The 24,172-nt window shown below is 43.9% G+C and overlaps 1 protein-coding gene across 3 annotated transcripts in view; it reads left to right on the top strand.

Annotated features, from left to right (window-relative positions):
• DHX34 (DExH-box helicase 34) overlaps positions 1-24,172 on the top strand; it is a 160,391-nt gene that overhangs the window by 19,714 nt on the left and 116,505 nt on the right. Inside the window, exon 1 of one of the 3 annotated variants that reach the window (XM_033954496.1) lies at positions 17,917-19,843. The exons of 1 other annotated variant lie outside the window; for it this stretch is intronic. In XM_033954496.1, coding sequence (XP_033810387.1) covers positions 19,130-19,843 — 714 coding nt within the window. In that variant the 5' untranslated portion in view covers positions 17,917-19,129. Of the gene's footprint in view, positions 1-17,916; positions 19,844-24,172 lie in introns of those variants that run through there. One more of the 3 variants, XM_033954497.1, reaches the window with a different exon arrangement.

Genomic DNA, 24,172 nt, shown 5'->3' with positions numbered 1-24,172 from the left:
TATTATCAGTTACTCAGCAAACTTTTTTTCCCAATAACAAGTGGATCTGTTTCAGAATGGCTACCGGCAGGCAAACAAGAATTGATTCTGCTTTTGCGACAGCTACAGGCAACGCAAAAAGATATAAAAACTCGACTCGCCCACCACTTCAAAAATTCCTCTGCCTAAAGATCCCTCGGAGAATATTGAAGTGCTGGCTGAACTTCGTAGTATAAGAGAGTTATTACTGGATAACTCTCAAAAGCTGAAGGAGGTTAAAGAAGAGCTTGCTAATCTCACAAAACAGATGCAACTGGCTAACCTCAAGGTGGATCAGCTGGAGAAGAGAGTAGAAGTTACTGAAGTGGAAATACTTCAGTGTATGTCGGATTGAAAAACAATTCAAGCCCTGACTAGGGATTTGGAAGATTGTAGTAACAGGGCGAGAAGAAACAATGTGAGAATCTCAGGTTTGTGTGAAGGGATTGAAGGGTGTGATCTGATTGCCTTTTTGGAAGGATTTTTACCAAGGATATTGCCTCTTAGCACAAAGTATCCTCTGGAGTTTGAATGGGCTCATACCAACATTCATTCCTATGGGAGGGGCGGGGCATGGGCGGAGAGCGGGGCAGGGCAATGGGCGGGTGGGGGCATGGTGTGGGTGGGGCTTAACCCAGAAGTGAACGCTGATTGGTCAATCCTTATCTCTGACAGCTGTCAATCATTTTGACATGAGGTGTACCCATTATATTACTCGCATTTACTGGAATTGATTGATAGTTTTGGTAAATTCTCGGGATACATAATAAATTGGAGTAAATCGGAGGTTCTTCCGTTAAACGTGTATTGTACAAAAGGATTATTTGATTCATTCCCTTTCCTTTGGAAGGAAGAGGGTATAAAATACTTAGGCATTATAATTCAAATAACTTTGGAAGATACAATGACAGTAAATGAAAAATCTTTATTGTTGAAAGTCAAAGAAATGCGTGAGCATTGGAACCCATTGCATCTTTCTTGGTGGGGGAGAGTCCAAACTGTCAAAATTATGATTTTGCCTGTAGTTTGCTATCAAATGAGTATGTTACCAGTTTATTTTCAAAGTTCCTTTTATAAAAAATTAAATGGAATTCTTACTAAATTTATTTGGCTGGGTAAAACTGCTAGAATTGCTTTAGTATCTTTGCAAAAAACAAATGCAGCGGGTAGGGTAAATTTTCCAAACTTTTATAGATACCATCAAGCATTTATTTTGCGTCAGGGTATGTATTGGATCTTTCCTGAGCTCATAGAACATCTTCCTGATTGGCTGTACTTAGAGTGGCAAATTATGTCTCCATTATGGTTGTTTCATGTGTTAAGCATCAAGTTACCTAGATATATTAAGGACAATAGTATTATATTTGACACTTGGAAAACCTTGAAATTTATTAATAAATTAACAGATATTCCAGTAGAGAAATGTACTTATCAATCCTTGTGGCTAAACTCCAAGATTCAAATTGGCGAGTCTGAGATCTTCTGGAAGCATTGGATGCAGGCAGGCATTCGTACACTAGATGATGTTATATCAAATGGGAAAATGCTTGATTTTTCACGACTGCAACAATCATTTGGCATTTCAAAGTCTCAAAATTATAGGTGGTTGCAGCCATTCAGAGTGAGTTCCCTGATTGGCGGTGGTATAAATTAATTCCTGAATTCTTGAATAAAAAAACAAAAAAATAGTCTTAGAGATATTTGGAGCATTGAGGTAAAGCAGTATATTTCTGCGTCTCGATGGCCACAAATTTGGACTTGGAGGATGAGATGTACAGCATCAGCATTTATGAGACAAACATAGGATTTTTTTACATAGATCTTTTTGGACTCCTGCTCGTTTACACAAATTAAACTGTTCTAATTCTAATAGATGCTGGCACTGCCATCTGGACATAGGGACATTGGATCATCTGTTGTTCTATTGTCCATTGATACTCAACTTTTGGAAGTCAATATGGGGACAGATTAATATCATACTGGAATCAACAATTCCATTGACATATGAGGTAGTCATATGTGGAACAATACTGCATGTTAAACCCCCCCATGGACCGCTATAAAGGCCGGCTTTTCCTAATTATGATTGGGATAGCCATGCAAATGGTGACTCATAATTGGAAAAATTGGGATCGCCTTAGTTATACTTTTTGGTGGGAGAACTTATGCTTATGTTACAAGTATGAGAAGATGAATGCTGACATGCTGGGGCATAATAAGTTATTTAAATTAGTTTGGGGTCCATTGACATCTTTTGTGGCTTCGTTATAGTTGTATTTTTTATTTTCCGGTGTTTTAGTATACACACATCCAAGGAAGGTGTGGGGGAGTGGTGGTGGGGGGGTTATTTCTTTTGTCTGGTTTTATTCCTTGATGAATATGTTAGATGGGAGAGCAGTTTTATTTTTTCTGTAATACTATTGATTGTTTATAAGTGCTTATTATGATTATTAATATATGTATGTATATTGTTGTGTACTTTTGAAAACTTAATAAAGATTTATAAAATACAAACATACCCCAGTTTGAGAACATAAGAACATAAGAAGTTGCCTCCACTGGGTCAGACCAGAGGTCCATCGCGCCCAGTGGTCCGCTCCCGCGGCGGCCCATCAGGTCTATGACCTGTGAAGTGGTTCCTAACCATTTCTATAACCTACCTCTGCTTCTATCTGTACCCCTCAATCCCCTTGTCCTTTAGGAACCTATCTAAACCTTCCTTGAACCCCTGTACTGTGCTCTGGCCTATCACAACCTCCGGAAGCGCGTTCCATGTGTCTACCACCCTCTGGGTAAAAAAGAACTTCCTAGTATTTGTTCTAAACCTGTCCCCTTTCAATTTCTCCAAGTGACCCCTAGTATTTGTGGTTCCCCACAGTCTGAAGAATCTGTCCCTATCTACCTTCTCTATGCCCTTCAGGATTTTGAAGGCTATCATGTCTCCTCTAAGTCTCCGCTTCTCTAGGGAGAACAGCCCCAGCATTTTCAACCTGTCAGCGTATGAAAAATTTTCCATACCTTTTATCAGTTTAGTCACTCTTCTCTGGACCCCTCAAGTACTGCCATGTATTTCTTGAGGTACGGCGACCAGTACTGGACACAGTACTCCAGGTGTGGGCGCACCATTGCACGATACAGCGGCATGATGACTTCCTTCGTCCTGGTTGTGATACCCTTTTTAATGATGCCCAACATTCTGTTTGCTTTCTTTGAGGCTGTCGCACACTGTGCCGATGCTTTCAATGTTGTGTCCACCATCACCCCCAGGTCTTTTTCAAGGTTGCTCATCCCTAGCAATGATCCCCCCATTTTGTAGCTGAACATCGGGTTATTTTTCCCTACATGCATGACCTTGCATTTCTCTATGTTAAAACACATTTGCCACTTTTTTGCCCACTCTTCCAGTCTCGTCAGGTCCCTTTGCAGGTCTTCACAGTCTTCCGTGGTTCTAACCTTGCTGTAGAGTTTGGTGTCATCAGCAAATTTAATAACCTCACATTTCGTCCCCGTCTCCAAGTCGTTAATAAATATATTGAACAGGAGCGGTCCCATCACCGATCCCTGTGGAACTCCGCTCGTGACCCATTGCCAGTCTGAGTAATGGTCCTTTACTCCAACCCTCTGTTTCCTGCCTGCCAGCCAGTATTTGATCCATCGGTGGACATCCCCTTGCACCCCGTGGTTCCACAGCTTCTTAAGTAGTCGTTCGTGAGGTACCTTTTCAAAGGCTTTTTGGAAGTCAAGGTAAATGATGTCTATGGGTTCCCCTTTATCCATCTGGCTGCTTATTCCCTCAAAGAAGTACAGTAAGTTCGTGAGGCACGACCTTCCCTTGCAGAAGCCGTGCTGGCTTGCCTTCAGTTGTCCATTGTTTTCTATGTGTTTGCAGATTGTGTCCTTAACCAGTGCTTCCATCATCTTTCCCGGGACCGAGGTCAAGCTCACCGGCCTGTAGTTTCCCAGGTCACCCCTTGATCCCTTCTTAAAGATGGGCGTGACATTTGCTATTTTCTAGTGCTCTGGGATCTCCCCAGTTTTTAAGGATAGATTACATATTTGGTGTAGTGTTTCCGCTATTTCGTTTCTCAGTTCTTTTAGTACCCTTAGGTGGATGCCGTCTGGTCCTGGTGATTTGTCGCTCTTCAGTCTGTCTATCTGTCGGATGACATCCTCTCGGCTTACCTCTAGTTGGACCAGCTTTTCGTCATGGTCTCTGTTTACGATCTCCTCGGGTTCTGGGATATTGGATGTGTCCTCTCTCGTGAAGACTGACGAGAAGAACTTGTGTAACCTGTCAGCTATCTCTTTTTCCTCCTTAACCACTCCCTTCCTGTCTCCATCATCCAATGGTCCCACTTCCTCCCTGGCTGGTTGTTTCCCCTTCACATACCTGAAGAATGGTTTGAAGTTTCTTGCTTCCCCCGCCAGTCTCTCCTCATATTCTCTTTTTGCTTTCCTAACCACTCGGTGACAGTCTTTTTGGTGCCTTTTGTGCTCCTTCTGGTTGTCCTTAGTTTGGTCCTTTTTCCATTTTCTGAAAAATGTTTTCTTGTCCCTTATCGCCTTTTTCACTGCATTTGTTATCCATGCCGGGTTTTTTGTTCGATTCTTTTTGCACCTTTTCCTAAACCTGGGGACGTTCAGGTTTTGTGCTTCGTGCACCGTGCCCTTGAGTAGGGCCCAGGCTTCCTTTACGGTCTCCATCTTCCCTGAGCTGTTGCTGAGCTTCTTTCCCACCATTTTCCTCATGGCCTCGTAATTTCCTTTTCTGAAATTGAGTGCTGTCGTTGTGGTTCTTTTCACCTTTGATGTTCCTATTTTTAGTTTGTACTGGATCATGTTGTGATCGCTGTTTCCTAGTGGCGCTAGTACTACCGCCTTCTTTGCGGGTCCCCCTAGCCCGTTGAGGAGGGAAATCAGTAAAGAAGGCACTAATGTGTACATGTTGATTACATGCATAAATGTTTAGAATAAGAGCATATACTCACATATGTGTACACATACACATGTGCATGCCAAAATTCTGCTTCAGCGCTACTCTGTATATGTTGCATATTTGACAGATGGGCATATAAGTGACACATGTATTTCTCATCGATGGACACAAACACACAGCTTTATAGCTCATGCCTAAATTCTAGTGTACATCTGACTTGTTACACTAGTATTCCATAAAGGAAAGCAGGCCACTATCAAGGCTCCAGCACTAAATATCTCAGCACTTGGTGACTCTGAAAAGTTACCTGGGTACTGCTAATATTCAGTTCAGTACCCAAATAACTAACCGGGCATATTTATGTAAGCTACTTTACTGGTGTATTATTCCAAGACAATAAATGTACAAATCCACATAAGTTGCGGTGTAATAGGACCCAACATGGTCCGTGTTTCGGTGGACACGCCTTCCTCAGGAGTCCAGGTTGATGTAAATGCACAAATGTGAATGAACAAGCAGATAAAAATCTACTTTTAGCTGCTAACTTGCCCTCATTCTCTTAAATTGTATGTCATGCAAATATAATGCTTAAATTTCTTATTTCACAGATAATAATTTGATTAACCCAGTGGCATACCAAGGGGGGGGGGGAGGTAGGGACAGTCTGCCCCGGATGCATACCATAAGGGAGTGCTTCCAGGTTTGACATCATAGTCTGGGAATATCACTGTTCTGCCAGCGTTGGGCCTTCCTCTCTGTTAGGTGCTGCCTTTCTGGAAGCAGGAGAAAAGCCTGACTCTGGCAGAGCAACAAGTTAAGGCTGCCGACAATGAGAGAACACTTCTTATGGCCCGCTGGGGCCTTTCTTCTGCCAAATAACATCACTGATGAAGCGGCAGAGAGAAACCCTGGCGGAGCAGGCCATAAAAAATTTCATGGTGTGATTGGGTAGGGGTGTTGATCGGGTTCCGTAGGTGCTTCACAGGGGGATAGAAGGGAGCTATTGCACATGGGGGGAGAGAGGAGAGAAGAAGAATTGCTGGACATGGGCTGGAGAAGAGGAAGGGAGATGTAATAAAGAGGTGGAAAGGGGTGATAAGGAGAAATACTGCATATAGTGGAGGGCAGGGAGACATACATGGAGAAGAGAGAAGGAGAAATGTTGGACATAAGGTGGAGGGCATGGAGAGATGGTGCAAAGGGAGAGAGAAAGAAATGTTGCACATGATAATGGGAGAGATGCTTCATGGAGGAGAATAGACAGGTTGGACCCTGGGCACAAGGCAGGGATAGAGAAAGAGAGAGATGGTAGACAGTAGAAAAGAAACAGAAATGTTGGATATGGCAGTGGAAGGGAAGGTCCAGAGATGGAAGATGGATGATGAGTATGGAGAAAGAAGAAAACCAAAATTGGTGGGCAACAGCTCTTGGGGAATTCAAGAACTGGAGGACAGTGTAAATACAGGTATCATTTTTAGGCAATAGATATTTGGACTAGACAATGACACGGGGACAAATATGTCCCCGCACAGCAGGAGCTCAATTTCCCAATCCTGGCCCCACGAGTTTTGTCGCTGTCCCTGTCCCAGTGCAAGCTCTGCCTTAACCACAGAAGCCTTGGACACATGATTTTAAAGTGTTTGAGGCTTGTGTAGATGAGGACAGAGCTTGCAGGAATGGGACAGGGACAGGAAAAGAACTTGCTGCTCACTATGAGCGTCGGAGCAGTTACTGCCGCTGCCAGTGCTAAAACCCACGCTATGCATTCGTAAAAGCATAGTGCGTAATATAATACATAATACAATTATAATACACAGTGACTGTAATTGTATTGTGCGTAATACAATTGTAATACATACTGACGCTCATAGTGAGCGTTGGAGCAGTTACCGCCACTGCTGGCACTAAAACCCGCTCTGCGTTCTTAAAAGAGGGGGTATATGAATACAGCAACAGAAAACCAGAGGAATGGGAAAATTCTGCACAAACAATTAAAGTTAGGCATCTCTGAGTAATATATAATGTAATACAAAAAATAAAAGGTTACTACTCAGCGATTATACCATTTGTATTTATTTAAACAGTCTACAGAATTATAAAAATTATTGTGCAAAATTACATTTTTGAAAAAAATTTCCTACATTAAAATCTTTCCCATCACTCAATATTTGTTTCAAGAAAGGTATTTTTCAGTTTGACTTGACAAAAACTGGCCACTACAACTAAGGGGGTCTTTTACTAAGACGTGCTAGCCGATTTAGTGCGCTAACTGCTAATGCATTCATAGAATATAATGGGCGTGTTAGCATTTAGCGCATGCTACATCAGCTAGCGTGCCTTAGTAAAAGACCCCCTAAGTGAATATCATACATTGCTTCTGCCCTCTGCTGAAAATTTCAAATAATGCAAGCTTCTGATGCCTATTGTTCCCCTGCGTGCTACCAATCTCTTTTCAAATTAATTTTGTGCAATAAATATATAAAAATAGAACTTCATGTCCCAAACAAATGTACAGCCCCCCTCAAAATGGAGACAAAAACAGCTGAAGTGGAAGGTAAGGCAGAGATGGTGCATGTCACTGGGAGTCTTAAGCATGCATATACTGAATTTTCTAGCTGAGCAGAAATTGTACTAGTTTTAATCTTAAGAACATAAGAACATAAGCAGTGCCTCCGCCGGGTCAGACCATAGGTCCATCCTGCCCAGCAGTCCGCTCTCGCGGCGGCCCAAACAGGTCACGACCTGTCTGAATAACCAGAAGGGGCCCCCTTGCCACCTTGGTTTCCCATTGAAGTCCTATCTTCCCATCGAAGTCCTAATCCTCCGGTCTTGCACATTCACGACTTGGTTGGGTTTCCATACTTATTACCTGATTAGTTTTCTATACTTGTATTACATCCCAGCACCTCTCTCAGTATCCCACGATCCCTTTATCCCTCAGGAATCCGTCCAATCCCTGTTTGAATCCCTGTACTGTACTCTGCCTGATCACTTCCTCCGGTAGCGCATTCCAAGTGTCCACGACCCTTTGGGTGAAAAAAAACTTCCTTGCATTTGTTTTGAACCTGTCTCTCTTCAGTTTCTCCGAATGCCCCCTCGTACTTGTTGTCCCCTTCAGTCTGAAGAATCTGTCCCTATCCACCCTCTCTATGCCCCTCATGATCTTGAAGGTCTCTATCATATCTCCCCTGAGCCTCCTCTTTTCCAGAGAGAAGAGCCCCAGCCTATCCAACCTCTCGGCGTATGGGCAGTGTTCCAGCCCTCTTACCAGTTTCGTTGCTCTCCTTTGGACTCTCTCAAGTACCGCCATGTCCTTCTTGAGGTGTGGCGACCAATACTGAACGCAGTATTCCAGATGTGGACGCACCATCGCTCGATACAATGGCATGATGACTTCCCGCGTCCTGGTTGTTATGCCCCTCTTTATGATGCCCAGCATCCTGTTGGCTTTTTTCGAGGCTGCTGCGCACTGTGCAGATGGCTTCAGTGATGCATCCACCAGCACACCCAAGTCTCTCTCAAGTCTGCTGTCTCCCAACAATGCCCCCCCCAATTTGTAGTTGAACAACGGGTTCTTTTTTCCTATATGCATGACCTTGCATTTTTCCACGTTAAAGCGCATTTGCCATTTGTTTGCCCATTTGTTTCCTTTAAAGTTCTCTGTATTTTTTCCTAATTGGTTTATTTATTAATTCAGTTTTATATCCTGTTCTACCCAGGAGCCCAGAATGGGTTAGCAATATATACACAGTGTTTGGAGGTACAGGAATAAGGGTACATTCACAATATAATGAAGGGAGGTAAGGGGATAGAGGAGCATTCACAGTAAATTGGAGCAAAGCATCAGGGTATATTCACTGACTATTGGGGAGAAGGGATGAGATTAGCAGATATATTCACTCTAAGCTGGGGGGCTTTGGGTTTAGATTTTAACAAGTTATAGGCGAATATTTACAATGACTTGGAGGCATTCGATTAGATTAAGACTGGCTTATTCTTGGATCAGGGCCAATAGAGAAGTGTTCACATCATATTGGAGGTATTTGGTTGGAGTGCTTTTGTCATATACTCAGGTCAATAGCAGTATGTATGTGATTGTCGCTTCCTGATAAGCGATTCCTTCACCATAGTAAGAAAGCTGGTTTTGAGAAAGAGGAAGGCAGTTTTGGCTTGGGAGCCTCAACAATGCCATTTACTGCTCTTTTCCTATCAGCCCATCCTTCCAGAATACTTTATACTCTTCCTTAGATTCTAACTTCTAATGGATAACCAACATTGAGCTTAACAATATATGTTCCACATCTGGCTTAACTCCTACCAATCATTTATTTATTTTAAAAATTGCTACACCACTTAAGGCCTAAGCGGCTTCATAAGAACATAAGGGACTTGGAAGTTCTGATTGACAAGTCGATGAAGCCATCTGCACAATGTGCAGCGGCAGCAAAAAGGGCGAACAGAATGCTAGGAATGATAAAGAAGTGGATCACGAACAGATCAGAGAAGGTTATCATGCCGCTGTACCGGACCATGGTGCGCCCTCACCTGGAGTACTGCGTACAGCATTGGTCGCCGTACATGAAGAAGGACATGGTACTACTTGAAAGGGTCCAGAGAAGAGCAACTAAGATGGTTAAGGGGTTGGAGGAGCTGCCGTACAGCGAAAGATTAGAGAAACTGGACCTCTTTTCCCTCGAACAGAGGAGATTAAGAGGGGACATGATCGAAACATTCAAGGTACTGAAGGGGATAGACTTAGTAGATAAGGACAGATTGTTCACCCTCTCCAAGGTAGGGAGAACGAGAGGGCACTCTCTAAAGTTAAAAGGGGATAGATTCCATACAAATCTTAACCATCTTAGTCGCCCTTCTCTGGACCCTCTCGAGTAGTACCGAGTCTTTCTTCATATACGGCGACCAGTGCCGAACGCAGTACTCCAGGTGAGGACACACCATGGCCCGGTACAGCGGCATGATAACCTTCTCCGATCTGTTTGTGATCCCCTTCTTTATCATTCCTAGCATTCTGTTCGCCCTTTTCGCTGGTGCCGCACATTGTGTAGATGGCTTCATCGACTTGTCTATCAGAACTCCCAAGTCCCTTTCCTGGGAGGTCTCTCCAAGTACTGCCCCGGACATCCTATACTCGTGCTTGAGATTTTTGATACTGACATGCATCACTTTACACTTATCCACGTTGAACCTCATCTGCCTTGTCGATGCCCATTCCTCGAGCCTGATTATGTCACATTGTAGATCTTCGCAATCCCCCTGCATCTTCACTACTCTGAATAATTTCGTGTCGTCTGCAAATTTAATTACCTCGCTCATCGTACCTATGTCCAGATCATTTATAAAGATGTTGAAGAGTACAGGTCCAAGCACCGAGCCCTGTGATACCCCACTGGTGACGCTCTTCCAGTCCAAGTATTGCCCATTTACCCCCACTCTCTGTTTCCTATGCTCTAGCCAATTCTTAATCCACGTGAGTATTTCACCCTCGATTCCATGGTTCGCAATTTTCCAAAGTAGTCATTCATGCAGAACCTTGTCAAAAGCCTTCTGAAAGTCCAGATATACAATGTCGACCGGGCCGCCCTTGTGTATCTGCTTGTATACTCCCTCAAAGAAGTGCAGCAAGTTTGACAAACAAGATCTGCCTTTGCTGAAACCATGCTGGCTGGTCCTCATCATGCCGTGTCCGTTGAGGTGATCAATGATGTGGTCCTTTATCAGCGCCTCTATCATCTTTCCCGGTACCAAGGTCAGACTCACCGGTCTGTAGTTTTCCAGGTCTTCCCTCAAACCTTTTTTGAAGATCGGTGTAACATTCACCACCTTCCAGTCCTCCGGAATCTGTCCTGTTTTGATTGAAAGATTGGCTATTAGCTGAAGTAGTTCAGCTATGGTCCCTTTCAGTTCCTTGATGACCCTCGGATGGATGCCATCCGGTCCCGGGGATTTATTGCTCTTAAGCCTATCGATCTGCCTGAATACCTCTTCTAGACTGACCCGTAGACCGTTTTCACTTCCAGCATATAGCCTGATAGGTTCCGGTATGCTGTGTATATCCTCTTTGGTAAATACAGATGCAAAAAATGTGTTCAGTCTGTTGGTGATTGCATTGTCCTCCTTTAGCGCTCCCTTTATTCCTTAGTCATCCAACAGTCCCACCGCTTCCTTCGCGGGTCGTTTCCCTTTAATATATTGAAAGAACGTCTTGAAGTTTTTCGCCTCCTTGGCTATTTTTTCCTCGTAGTCTCTTTTTGCTACTTTTACCGCTTTATGGCACCTGCATTGATGTTGTTTGTGTTTATTCCAGTCTTCATATGTTTTGGATCTTTTCCATTCCTTAAACAAAGTTTTTTTGTCTTTAATTGCTTCCTTAACCTCAGCCACACTGGCTCTTTATTCTTTTTCCTCTTTGATCCCTTGTTGATACATGATATATATAGATTTTGCACTTCAGTGACCGTATCCTTAAAAAGAGACCAAGTGTGTTCCAGCATCTTTATAGTGTTTATCATCCTCTTAATTTTCAATTGCCTCTTTGACGTATATGGCAGTGCCTCCTCCTTTTTGAGCCACTCTGTCTCTGCGGTATAGTTTGTATCCCGGTAGCACCGTGTCCCAGACATTTTCATCAGTCCACCATGTTTCCTTGATGACGATGATGTCGACATCATCCTTTTGTGCCACAGCTTTGAATTCACCCATCTTATTTCACTGTTACACCTTAACATTTCCTATGTATTTAATATGCAAATTTTAATTATTTCTGTTCTGATGAGCTATTCAGCTAGCTGGACTCTAGATTGAGAGTTCTTCTCAGTGCTTGCAGACTATCTATAAAGATGGATTATTAAATCACATGTGACCAGAATTCTCTAAATATGATAGTTTAGGATCCTGAATTAAAATCTTAAGTATATTCCCTCTTATAAAGATCTTCTTTATTAAAAAGTTTCTCATTCATGGTTTTGCAGCTTTTACCACAAGGGCTCTTACTTTCTGTTGTACAGTATGACTGTCTTGACTGGACTCTTAGCTCCAAGAAGAAGGAACTATCCAAGTCTCTGAACAGTGCTATTTATTTATTTTTTTTCAAAGTGTGTTTTATTAAATTTCAATAACAATACAAAAAGCGCCACACAGAAAAAAAGGCCAATTTATACCACAACAATCAAATCCCACCAGACCCACACACGCATCCCACCACCCTCCCCACCCCCACCGCCCTGCACCCCTTCCACCCCCTACAATCATGAGCCAAAAATGCAATCTAGCTTCAGTGTGTCACAACTCAAAATAATCAGACATTTAACAAATGACTTCGTCCAGGCGGAGTGTCCAAGGAAGTCAACAACAGTCTTTCCATTGATGCTCACTGTATCAAAAGCATGCGCCAATGAGCAAGAGTAGGGACATCTGCAGAAATCCAGCAATGCAGAATCACTTTCTTTCCCAACAGGACCGCATGATCCATAAAGCCTCGAAAATTCTTAGAAGACAAACGTGGCAAAGTATCCAAAGTAAACAACAGTTCCGCTCCAAATACAAAAGGATAGTGCAACATATCAACAATGTGTTGATGCATCTGCCTCCAAAACATGATCACCTTAGAACAGGTTCAGAACTGATGTCCCAAGGTAGCCGGAGAATATGCACACTTAAGACACTGATCCGACGCGCACATCTTTGCTTTATATTGATAAGACGGGGACCTGAAAAGGTGTAATATGAACTTAAAATTTATTTCAATCAGGAGAACTTTTGAAGTAACCTGAGCCATCCGATGCAGCCCTCTTTTGATCATGTGGACAGTAACATCACAAGGTAAATCTGCAGTCCATTTCTCTGCGTAGTGCTCATACTGCAGTTCACCCAGGCCTTCCTGAAGATGACGATGGTGATACTAAACTAAACTAAACCATAGGTTTGTATACCGCGCCATCTCTGCAAGCGCAGAGCTCGGCACAGTTTACAGAAGTTAAGAGGAAAGGAACTACAATGAAGGGATATAGGAGAGGGCCTAAGAAGATAGAGAGGGACCGGGTGCTAGAGAACAGGGAGGTGATTAGATTTTTGAAAAGAGCCAAGTTTTCAAGTGTTTGCGGAAGGATTGGAAGGAGCTTGAATTTCTGAGCGGGGATGAGAGGTTGTTCCAGAGTTCTGTGGTTCTAAAGGGGAGGGATGTTCCAAGTTTTCCTGCGCGTGATATACCTTTTATAGAGGGGAAAGAAAGTTTCAGTTTTTGGGAGGGTCTAGTGGGGTGTGGGTTTGAGGAGTTCCAAAAGAGTGGGATAACGGGAGGAAGGACGCCATGTAGGATCTTGAAGGCTAAGCAGGAACATTTATAGAGGACTCTGGAGTATACTGGGAGCCAGTGAAGCTTGGAGAGGAGTGGGGAGACGTGATCGAACTTGCCTTTTGCGAAAATAAGCTTGGCCGCGGCGTTCTGAATTAGCTGAAGTCTATGGAGGTTTTTCTTAGTTAGGCTTATATAGATGGAGTTACAGTAGTCCAGTCTAGAGAGGATGGTAGATTGAACGAGGACGGCGAAGTGAGAATGATGAAAGCAGGATCTCACTCTCCTCAGCATATGAAGGCTGAAGAAGCATTTTTTTACCAAGGAGTTGAGGTGATCATTGAAGGAGAGAGAGGAGTCTATGACGATGCCTAGGACTTTGCTTGAAAACTCAAGCTGAAGAGTGGGGCCGGACGGTAGTGGGATGGAGGTGGGTAAATGATCTAAAATTGGGCCGAGCCAAAGTAGTTTTGTTTTGGACTCATTCAGTTTCATTTGTACAGATTGGGCCCAGGTTTGGAGATTCGTTATACATGTGGATATGTTCTCAGCAAGGTTAGAGAGGTTCGAGTCGGTCTCGAGGAGGATGAGGATGTCATCAGCGTAGGAGTAGAGAGTTTCTAGGGGGGATAGAATGGAGGAGTTTCAAAGAGGACATGTAGATGTTGAAAAGGATAGGGGAGAGGGGTGAGCCTTGCGGGACTCCACATTTCGGCTTCCAGGGGGGGGGAAGAGGTACCGTTTGTGTTAACGGTGTAGGAGCGGAAGCGTAGGAATTTTGAGAACCAATCTAGGACTGTGGAGCTTATCTCAATGGAATCTGCACCTGCGCTGAGAGGCATAATGCCTCAGAAATAAGATCCATACGTCGGTTGGTAAGGCAATCCGGAGGTAAAGATCTAAGGTAAGTAGCTATCTGTGTATAAGAGAACCAATCTTGATCTTGCCACTGTAGATCCCCCACCAGGTCAGCCAAGGGTTTCAGGACTCCTGTAGAATGAACCACCTGAAAGACATATTGTGTGTTCGGGACATTCCAAACTGCGGAAGAGGAAGAAGACAGTCCAAGTGCAAAGTCTCCATTGCCCAAAAAAGGCAGGAAAGGTGGCACTGTAGAAGAAACATGAAGATTCTTGCACAAAATCCTCCACAGCCAACACAAAGGCAAGAGCAAAAGGTTCCTGAATGATGAAGTTTTCAGAGGCAGATGTTTAGTGTGGAGCAAATAATTGAAATGATAAGGAGCACACAAATTCAATTCTTGAGGGGTGGCTGAGAAGTGTCTAGTATTCTGGAACTAATCATTTAAATGTCTCATTTGACATGCCTGGGACAATAACTTCAAACTCTGCAGTCCCAAGCCACCCCTATCCTTTGGTCGCATCAATGCTGACAAGGACAGTCTGGCCCTCTTTCCATTCCACAAATAGTGCCTTAAACTTTTGTTAAGTTCCCTATCATGCTTAGCTGTCAATAAAACAGGAATCATTTGATAAACATATAGCCACTGTGGCACCAATACCATGTTATACAGTGCAATCATCCCCATCAATGACAAAGGAAAAACGTGCCAATTCTGCAGTTTCTGTTTAGTAAGAGTCAACAGTGGCCCAACATTCAGAGTATAGAGCTGTGTAAGATTTGGAGAAATTTTAATACCCAAATAAGTCAAGGAATCCTGGGCCTAAATTAAGGGAAAATCCCCCCTCCAAGTTCCCGGAATATCTGGAGACAAGGGCAGAACCTTTGATTTCTGTTTGTTCAGTACCATCCAGTAATTCCAAAGTTCTAGATAAAGAATGCTGAGAATCGCCAAGGGTCAAAAGCACGTCGTCCACGAAGGCCATCATCCGCAATTGCGAGGGACTCTCAGGCAGACCCTGTAATTCATCATCTGAATAGTGCTATTTATTGTAGCTACTCCAGCGGAGGGTGAAGAGTGAGGGGTAGAAGTCAGGAACATTCTTATGGTACAAATGGTGATTTTGTCTTCTCTAGATCATTGCAACTATTTATATTTGGGAATCTCATTTAAACTGTAAAGGCGACTATGCCTACGACACAAAGTTGTTAAATTATAAGAGGATTGTGAAAAATGGGTGAGAAGGTCCCAGAGGGAAGAGAGATGGGGCCCAATAGCATAGAAAGGGAGGGGGGCAATTGCTGTGGGCACTGTCTTAGCAAGGGCCCTGGTGATTCTGCCTTTGGCCAAGTTTGATACACTACTGCAGTAAAGGTTAAGCACCAGACTGTATTTTTTAAAAAAAATCTTTTAATTGAGGGTCTTGGAAAGTTTCAAACATCTTTAACATGAAATCAGATTTCTATATTGATCAGATGAATTGGAATGTGAAAATTTCATTAAAATGAATTTGATAACTATATGAAAATTAATTCCAGTTTCCATGGTATATGGAGCTGTGGCAGTAAATATGTTAATCAAGGCCACAAGGCAAAATAAACATTTTGAATTTTTGTGCTGACAAAATTCTTCAGTTATTTTCTCCACTAAAATAACCATCTTACGGGAATAGTTTGCAAAGATATTGAAAATTTGTTTTCCAGCTAAGTAACCCCCTCCCCCTTTTACAATACCATAGTGTGTTTTTAGCGCCGGCTGCAGCGGTAACAGATCTGACGCTCATAGGAATTCTATGAGTGTCAGAGCTGTTACCGCTGCTGCTGGCACTAAAAACTGCACTATGGTTTTGTAAAAGGAGGGGGGGGGGGGTTAATTTTAATTGACAATAGAAATATGGGAAAAGATAATAACCTGAATCAGTTTCTTCAAATGGCACGTTGAAGTATCTTAATTTTATTAAATACATATTGCATTCCCTTTACAAACAACATTTTTTGGTGTGCATACATTGCATGTTTTTTTATTTCTGAAGTACAGGAAAAGTCTGCAGAAACAATGCATTTTCTCCCCCTTTTACAAAACCCTCCCTGAAGTAGACAAGAGGCGAAACGCTTGGCCATCGTCAAGGCTGGGACAGGAGCCTGTGTTTGAACACATTGAAGATAAATCCATTGTTTATACTACTAATGGCTCGTAAGTGCTACTAACTGTAAGACTGTTGAAATTACTACTAACGGCTTGTAATTGCTACTAAATGTAGGACTGTTAAAACTGTTTTCAAATAATTTTAACAACAGCTTGCATTGCAAGGAGGTTTTTGTGCTGATGAAGTCATCTCCCTTCTCTAGTTAGAGAAGGATTCCTTCCCTAACAGGGTTCTGATGCATTTCCTCCTATAAGTAGTTTGATGAAAGTTCTCTGCATCATTTTCACAGTGGTTCATAGCTTTTTTGGCTAAATAGTGGGGTTCCCCAGGGGTCTGTGCTGGAACTGCTGCTTTTTAACATATTTATCAGTGATTTAGAGATGGGAATAACTAGCGAGCTAATTAAATTTGCTGATGACACAAAGTTGTTTAATCGTGATGTTGGGTTCTATGTTCAGGAAAAGGATCTAGGTGCCATTGTTAAGGATACATTAAAATCCTTATCTCAATGTGCAGCGGTGGCTAAGAAAACAAAAGAATGTTAGGAATTATCAGGAAAAGAATGGAAAACAAAGGTGAAAATGTTATAATGCCCTTGTATCACTCTATGTTACGGTTGCAAATGGAATACTGTGTGCAGTTCTAGCCACCATATCTCAAAAAAGTTATAGCAGAATTAGAAAAGGTACAGAGAAGGGCAATGAAAATAATAAAAGGTTTGGGACAACTTCTCTATGAGGAGAGGCTAAAGTGGCTAGGACTCTCAGCTTGGAGAAGAGACAGCTAAGAGGTGATATGATAAGAGGTCTATAAAATACTGAGTGGAATGGAAAGGGTAAATGTGAAACACTTCTTCATTCTTTCCAAAAATACTAGGACTAGGGGCATGCGATGAAGCTACTAAGTAGTAGATTTAAAACAAACCGGAGAAAATATTTCTTCACACATGTAATTAAACTTGGGAATGTGTTGCTGTAAAATGTGGTGAAATCAGTTAGCTTAGCGGGGTTTTAAAAAGGCTTGGACAAATCCCTAAAACAGAAGTCCATAGGCCATTATTGAGATGGCTTGGGGAAATCCATTGTTTATTCCTAAGACAAGCAACATAAAATCTGTTTTACTACTTGGGATCTAGCTAGGTACTTGGGACCTGAGTTGACCACTGTTGGAAACAAGATACTGGACTTGATGAACCTTTGATCTGTCCCAGAATGGCAATTCTTATTTTCTTATGTGAGCTGAGTGGTGGGCTATGTAATTCCTCTGCGGATCGTGTTCGGGGATCTCTACCGAATATGAACATAAGTATTCTGATTTTTTTTTTTTTTTTGGGCAGGGCTGCGAGGAGCAGCGGCAAATCATTTTACAGTGATTAAATGTTTAGAGTACATGTGGGAGCAGATGATGGAGAGAGAAAAACAGCAGCGAGAATATGGGGAAGGAAACAGGAGAAGAGAGCAACCAGCTTTATTCTAAAGCTCTCTTGTTTTCAAATTCCACTTTGCAGCCCAATCACATTGTCAACGGAGAGCGATCCCCCTGCGGGATGAGGAGTAGATTGCAACGCTAGAATGAGACCTGGAACGCATGTGGGAAGCCATTGGAGCCCCAGAATGAGGCTTGAAATACCATGAGGGATGCCATTGGAGCCTTAGAATGAGGCTTGAAATAAAGTGAGAAGATATTGGTGCACCAGAATGAGGCGTATAATTCACAGACTGAGATAGTTGGAGCAGCAAGAGTGAAGGTTTGGAACACTCTTGGGCCCCCCAAAACCGCACACGCTGAAAGAAAATAACCCCAGAACTTGCAGCCTTTCAACGCCAAAAATTTCTTGCCTCCGGACTCTAAAACTAGCCCGATTTGGCGGAAAACCCGCCGAACTGGCAACACTGACAGCTGCACTTTAGGTGTCAAGTTGGGGGATGGGCGGAAAATATCTTTAGTTGGTGGGGCTTCCCTCTATTTAAGGTATTTGGGATTTTACTTAGGGGGGGCGGGAAAGGGGAGTCAGAGGAGTGGAGTCCCTAGTATTCCCTCACAATCACACCACGTTCAAAATAAAAGTTGGTTGTGGCTACACTTCTGGTTTTGGTGATTAGTGTCCAGAGGAGTTAAAGCTAGAGCAAGAATATAGAACATCTCCAAGGACGTTGAAAACCTAACTATTTCATATATTTCTAATTTCTAGATCACTTTGTCTGACCCCCATATTTAAGAAGTTAACAATCTAAAATCTTAGAAACAGAAAAGGATTCCAGTCAGATGGGAAATTGGATTTATTCACAAAAGAAAATAAAACAAATAGTGGATGTTGGGAAAGGGGTATTTGTTTATGGTTTATGCAGTTCTCAGGTATTTTTATGATTAAGGAAATAGGTAGGAGAGGTTGGGATGTGAATAGTATTTAATTTTAGGGATCAATTTTCAGCCAGTGGAGTGACAGGATTAGGTTAAACACTAGCCACTGTTTTAACTAGTCTCTGCTCCATAGTGGCACTATTAAGCAGGTCTAAACTAAACACACTGTATAATTTATTTGGATAGTAGATGAATATTTTTTCCACTTATTTTGCCCCTCTTTATATAAATAGTATTGGGCCATTTAGTAAACAGTCCAATATTATCTATTGGCCAGTGAATGCAGTTCTTGCTTTAAAACTTGCTCCATTATTATTTACAGTTTGTATATTTTATCTTATTTTGTTGTCTATCAGGACAGTTTTGGAACCAGGAAAATTAAATTATAAGTGTTTAAATAGATGAAAAACCGTAGTTGTGAAATTCAGAGAGCACAAGGTGCATTTAAGGCTGTAGTGAAGCCAGTGGCAAGAAAGTTGTAAGATTCACCTGCCAAAGATGTCCTCTACAAAGAGAACAGTAAGCAACAAGTGGGACTGGAATTGTCTGGAGACTCGAAAGAAGTTGGAGGATGCCTTTTTTAGGGATCAAGATTATATACAGAGTGGCACTGAGGAAAGCCGGGACTTCTGGAATTTCTTTGACCGATTCCAGAGGTTTCAAAGCATCCAGAAGACTGAACGAAGAGAGGAGGAGAAGGAGAGGAAAACAGGGAAAGGTGCACATCCTGGACTGGCAGATCTGCCTAAGGATTATGATCCGAGGTACAGAATCAATATGTCAGTTCTAAGCAAGGACATGGAAATGCGCATTTTGGGGCAAGGCCAGAAGAGGACAGGACGCCAGAAACACAGCCATCAGAGTAGTGGAAGTGAGCGTATCCCTGGAGAAAAAGTGGCTGAGTTTCGAATGGCCATGTTACATTTCTTGGATTTCACTCAGAAGCAGGGCTTTGCTAAGTTGGCCAAACTGCAAAGGGAAAGATCTGGACTACCCATTGCCCAGTATCGGGACAAGATAGTGGAAATGGTGAGGGAGCACCATGTAGTGGTAGTGGCTGGGGACACGGGCTGTGGCAAATCCACCCAAGTTCCTCAATATTTGCTGGCTGCAGGATTTAATCGCATTGCCTGTACCCAACCACGCAGAATTGCTTGCATCTCTCTAGCAAAGCGTGTTGGTTTTGAAAGTCTCAACCAGTATGGCTCTCAGGTAAGCAGCCTAGTAATGGCATAAATGTAATATATTGTGATTTACTCTGTGTCTTTGTTTTGCCTAGCTGTACCTGTCATAACAGGCTAGTGCTATAACAATTTGACCCACTAATTTTTATTATAAAACAAGATAACACACACTAGCTTCCTTTTTAAGAATGAGTATAGTATTTATTTACAAAGAAAAGAAATAATACTTCACCATGGGTGCCTGTGCCTGCATCCTCCACCTCTCATGGGCAGTACGCGTGTTCACAAATGAACTACAAGCATAACAACGCTGAGGGGCTTCGTTTATAGTATTCAAATGCAATTTTTACCTTTCAAACACACACAAGATAGCACACGTGCAAAAACAAGTCATCTACCAAGTCATCTGTTCTGTCTGTATAACAACCAACAGACACTACCAGGTTTCAGCAGGCATTACTGATAAAAACTCAACTGGAGCTGGCTAGAGCGATGAGTCAGCTACAGCAATGGTCAAAAAAGAAAAACAAGTCATGAAACTATGCAATGCTGTTCTTAGACTTACAGGCCCTGGGCTCTTTCAGGTCTGCAAGGATTGCTTTACAGCCTTGAAAAAAAGGGGAATTCAGTTACTGGCAGAGAAAATTATGTTGTATTCATTTATCTGCTGTCTGAAAAAAACTGTGTTTTTAAAAAAATATATAATATTCATGGGACCTAAATAAGAACATAAAGGCCCTGATTCTACAAAGTGCGTCCCGATTTTAGGCAGCTGTAGGCGTCCTGCAGCGGTCTAATCAGCCAATCGGGATGCACGTTTTTTAAACAAATGCTCCCCAGGCAGGCCGCCTATATTGAAGGCGAGGCCCGCAAGACACTTAAGCTCGCCTGTGGGCCTTAGGCGAACCTAGGCGGCCCTACGCGTCTCCCTAGTAGAGGAAGAGACGCTTACAATGTAGGCCAACAAAATGCTGGTCTACATTGTAAGTAGACGCGGCCGCTATACTTATTGTGGCAAGGGATCTCTCTGCTGCTATAAGTATAGCGGGCCGCGGCCGCCTGTCCAATTGCTGGCAGGAGGGTGCCCAAACCCTCCTGCCAGAAGATACCCCCAACACTACCGACCGCTCCCCCCGACACTACCGATCGCTGGCAGGAGGGTGCCCAATCCCTCCTACCAGAAGATGCCCCCTCCAACACTACCGACCGCCCCCCCCCGACACTACCGATCGCTGGCAGGAGGGTGCCCAATCCCTCCTGCCAGAAGATCCCCCCCCGACACTACCGACCCCCCCCCCCCGACACTACCGATCGCTGGCAGGAGGGTGCCCAATCCCTCCTGCCGGAAGACGCACCCACTCCCCACGCTAACAGCCCTCAAACCTCCCCCCAACCAAACTAACCTTTCCTTGTTGGCCAGACGGGACTTGCCCGTCCAGCCACAGGTCCGTCTCGTCGAAATGAGGCGGGCCCGTCCCTTCCCGGCCCATCCTTCCGAAGCCTAAGGCCTGATTGGCCCAGGCTCTAGAAGCCTGGACCAATCAGGCCTTAGGCATAGCGGGTCCGCCCATCCCCACTTAATCTAAGGTCTGATTGGCCCAGGCTCTTTTCCCATATAATGCGCATGCTAACTACACCCCCTGCATCAGGCCTGTCTAAAACCACATCCCAACCCGATGCTCAATAATTAGCTGATTATTTAGATAAAATAAGGAAAATTCAAGAAGCTATAGAGTAGACGGCCAGCATCTCCATGATGTGCTTACGTTACAAACCAATTATAGATGATTACTGTCCTGCAGACACAATCTGGTACAACTTTGCCCCTATAACCATAAATGAAGTCACCACACTCCTCGCTAAACTATCCACATGCAGCAGTACCCTTGTCATATTCCTCAATAAATTATTTGTAACTGTACCAAATGCTATAATCAATGGATAACCAGATTTCTCAATTCCCTACTCCATAATCTAAACTAAACTAAACTAAACCTTGGGTTTATATACCGCACCATCTCCACGAATGCAGAGCTCGGCACGGTTTACAGGAAGAAGGATGAGAGAGGAACTACAGTGGAGAGATTAAAGAGTTAGGTGTAAAGGGGGAAGGTGAGAGGCCTAAGAGGGGGGAAGTGTTACAGTTTTGAGAATAGCCAGGTTTTTAGGTGTTTGCGGAAGAGTTGGAGGGAGCTTGAGGTTCGGAGTGGGGAGGTGAGGTTATTCCAGATCTCAGTGATTCTAAAGGGTAGGGATGACCCAAGTTTGCCTGCATGGGAAATACCTTTTATGGAAGGGAAGGATAGTTTAAAAATTTGGGAGGATCTGGAGGAAGTAGGGGTTGGGGAGTTCCAGGATAGAGGGATAACGGCAGGAAGGATGCCATGTAGGATCTTGTAGGCCAGACACGCACATTTGAAGTGGATCCTGGGGATTACTGGGAGCCAATGGAGCTTAGACAGGAGTGGTGAGATGTGATCAAATTTGCTTTTCGCGAAAACAAGCTTAGCTGCGGCGTTCTGAATCCGCTGAAGTCTGTGGAGGCTTTTCTTGGTTAGGCTGAGGTAGATAGAATTGCAATAATCCAATCTGGAGAGGATGATGGATTGTACTAGGACTGCAAAGTGTTTTTGGTGAAAATAGGGTCTGACTTTCCTTAGCATGTGAAGGCTGAAGAAGCATTTCTTCACCAGGGATTGGAGATGTTCGTTGAAGGATAGAGAAGAGTCTAAGGTGACACCCAGAACTTTGCTTGAGAACTCGAGCTGTAATGGGGGGCCGGAGGACAATGGGATGGAGGAAGGTAGATGGTCTAATTTTGGGCCGAGCCAAAGGAGTTTTGTTTTGGACTCATTTAGTTTCATATGCATTGTGAATGCCCAGGATTAGAGGTTCTTTATGCATGAGGATATGTTCGTGGAGAGGTTAGTGAGGTTCGAGTCGGTCTCAAGGAGGACGAGGATGTCATCAGCGTAAGTGTAAAGAGTTTCAAGGGGGGATAGTTGGAGTAGTTTCAGGGAGGACATGTAAATAATGGGATCCTATCATACCAAATGGGCCATATAGTAGAGAATGACACGGTGAAAAAATTGGTCCCCGTCACCGCCCCGTCCCCGTCTCACCATCCCCGTCACCGCCCCGTCCCCGTCTCACCATCCCCGTCACCGCCCCGTCCCCGTCTCACCATCCTCTTCACCGCCCCGTCACCGCCACTGCCACCCCATTCACCGCCCCGTCACCGCCACTGCAATCCCATTCACTTTTCTTTATTTACGTATAAAGGAAACATTCTTTAAAACTTTAAAACTTAGTTAAATATTAGTTAATAACTATACAAAAACAAAACACGCAGAGAAAAAATTAATTAATATAAATTCCCTGACTTCCCTGCACTGTCCCCCCTTGAAGGTCTGTCCCCATCCTGAAAGCCTGATGCCCCCCCCCCGACGTCCGATACATCCCTCCCCCCGAAGGACCGCCGACTCCCCAACAATATCGGGCCAGGAGTTAGCCCAAATCCTCCTGGCCACGGCGACCCCCTAACCCCACCCCGCACTACATTACGGGCAGGAGGGATCCCAGGCCCTCCTGCCCTCGACGCAAACCCCCCTCCCCCCAACGACCGCCCCCCCCAGCTTCAAAATGATGCCTGAAGTTACCTTGGGGGTTCTGAGCACTATTAATTTTAATTTATTACAGCACTCCAGAAATATTTTTCTAATTGTTTTAACTTGGAAAAGCGAACCAGGATTGTCTTAATGAAAGGCTTATGTTCTGCACTGCAGCCCTCCTGCCCTCGACGCAAACCCCCCTCCCCCCAACGACCGCCCCCCCCAGCTTCAAAATGATGCCTGAAGTTACCTTGGGGGTTCTGAGCACTATTAATTTTAATTTATTAAAGCACTCCAGAAATATTTTTCTAATTGTTTTAACTTGGAAAAGCGAACCAGGATTGTCTTAATGAAAGGCTTATGTTCTGCACTGCAGCCCTCCTGCCCTCGACGCAAACCCCCCTCCCCCCAACGACCGCCCCCCCCAGCCGACCCGCGACCCCCCTGGCGACCCCCACGACCCCCCCACCCCCCTTCCCCGTACCTTTGGTAGTTGGCCGGACAGACGGGAGCCAAAACCGCCTGTCCGGCAGGCAGCCAACGAAGGAATGAGGCCGGATTGGCCCATCCATCCTAAAGCTCCGCCTACTGGTGGGGCCTAAGGCGCGTGGGCCAATCAGAATAGGCCCTGGAGCCTTAGGTCCCACCTGGGGGCGCGGCCTAAGGCACATGGTCGGGTTGGGCCCATGTGCCTCAGGCCGCGCCCCCAGGTGGGACCTAAGGCTCCAGGGCCTATTCTGATTGGC

The sequence above is a fragment of the Geotrypetes seraphini genome, chromosome 8, assembly GCF_902459505.1.
Source record: "Geotrypetes seraphini chromosome 8, aGeoSer1.1, whole genome shotgun sequence".
NCBI classification, from domain to species: Eukaryota; Metazoa; Chordata; class Amphibia; order Gymnophiona; family Dermophiidae; genus Geotrypetes; species Geotrypetes seraphini.
This window is presented reverse-complemented; position numbering and strand designations above follow the sequence as displayed.